General features: G+C 37.2%; 1 protein-coding gene across 1 annotated transcript in view; it reads left to right on the forward strand.

Moving 5' to 3' along the window:
- Positions 1-447: 447 nt before the first annotated feature.
- The window catches only part of PCYB_103430 (hypothetical protein), a gene marked incomplete at both ends in the record, with an annotated part of 1,635 nt that continues 1,057 nt past the window's right edge, over positions 448-1,025 (forward strand). The window contains one exon of the mRNA XM_004222892.1: positions 448-975. Within this exon, the coding sequence (XP_004222940.1) occupies positions 448-975 (528 nt within the window). The remainder of the gene's footprint in view (positions 976-1,025) is intronic.

Here is a 1,025-nt window from a genome sequence, read left to right on the forward strand (position 1 = left end):
TCTGTTCAATAAAAAGTAAAGGAAAAAAAAAATAGGCTAGCTAAGTAGCCAAAATAAGGCAATCACAGTGAGAAAAAAAAAAAAAAAAAAAACGCCATTTTCGCTTCTCCTGCGGAGTTGCAAAGCTTGGCAGCAGATATACTCTTAACAACGGAGTATTAAAAACCATTTTAATTTCCAAAAAATGAAAAGACAACACTTCAACGTTGAATTTGCGTATTTCGGCATATTAACAAAAAGTTATCGAAAAGTAGATCGCAAAAAGGTACGACAGACAGGACTGTTCCTTTTTTTTTTTTCTCTTCTTCCCTTTACAACAATATTGAAGTTAATTTTTTTGTTTTATTCCTCGCTTATATTGCATTGGCATACCAACTTTCACCCGTTTTGATGGGTACCATTTAAAAAAAAAAAAAAAAATAGTAACCCCATGTCATAATTGCCATAATGCTCTTTACAAAGGAAAGGCACCGACATGTAGTGGTTGCTACGATTTTTTGTCACATCATTGCATTGTTACTGTTTAGTGGAGATGAAACAATCCACTGGTGTAGAAGAGGATGTGATCTTCTTCAGCGAACTAGGAATGGGAGAGTCCTTCAGGAGGGTCAAGTTGGCAGTTTACCAAATGAATTACACAATTATAGTAAAACGAATTTGAAAATTCCAAGTTTTGCTCAGATGAAACTGAAAGACAGTCACGATAGGAAGATCAGGAGAGGGGGGGTCACTCCGGAGGGGAATTACCACATCCCTAATTGCGAAGACACAGATGCAAGTTCAAATTTTTTAAAAAAATTCTATAGGTCAATTAAAGCCCTCGTAGGAATTACATCACATGATACAAGCTGGTGTTTAAAGTATGAGAAGTTCAGAAGGTTTAAACAGCACTTTGCATACATGGTACAGAGTAACCTATCCGTTGGGAAGACGCGCGTTTGCCTAATTGACACAGGAGTTGATCTGCAGGATAAGGTAGTAGGACATTTTGTCAAAATACACAAGGGGGAACACACCGAAGGGGG

This window comes from Plasmodium cynomolgi, chromosome 10, assembly GCF_000321355.1.
Source record: "Plasmodium cynomolgi strain B DNA, chromosome 10, whole genome shotgun sequence".
Classification (NCBI taxonomy): Eukaryota; Apicomplexa; class Aconoidasida; order Haemosporida; family Plasmodiidae; genus Plasmodium; species Plasmodium cynomolgi.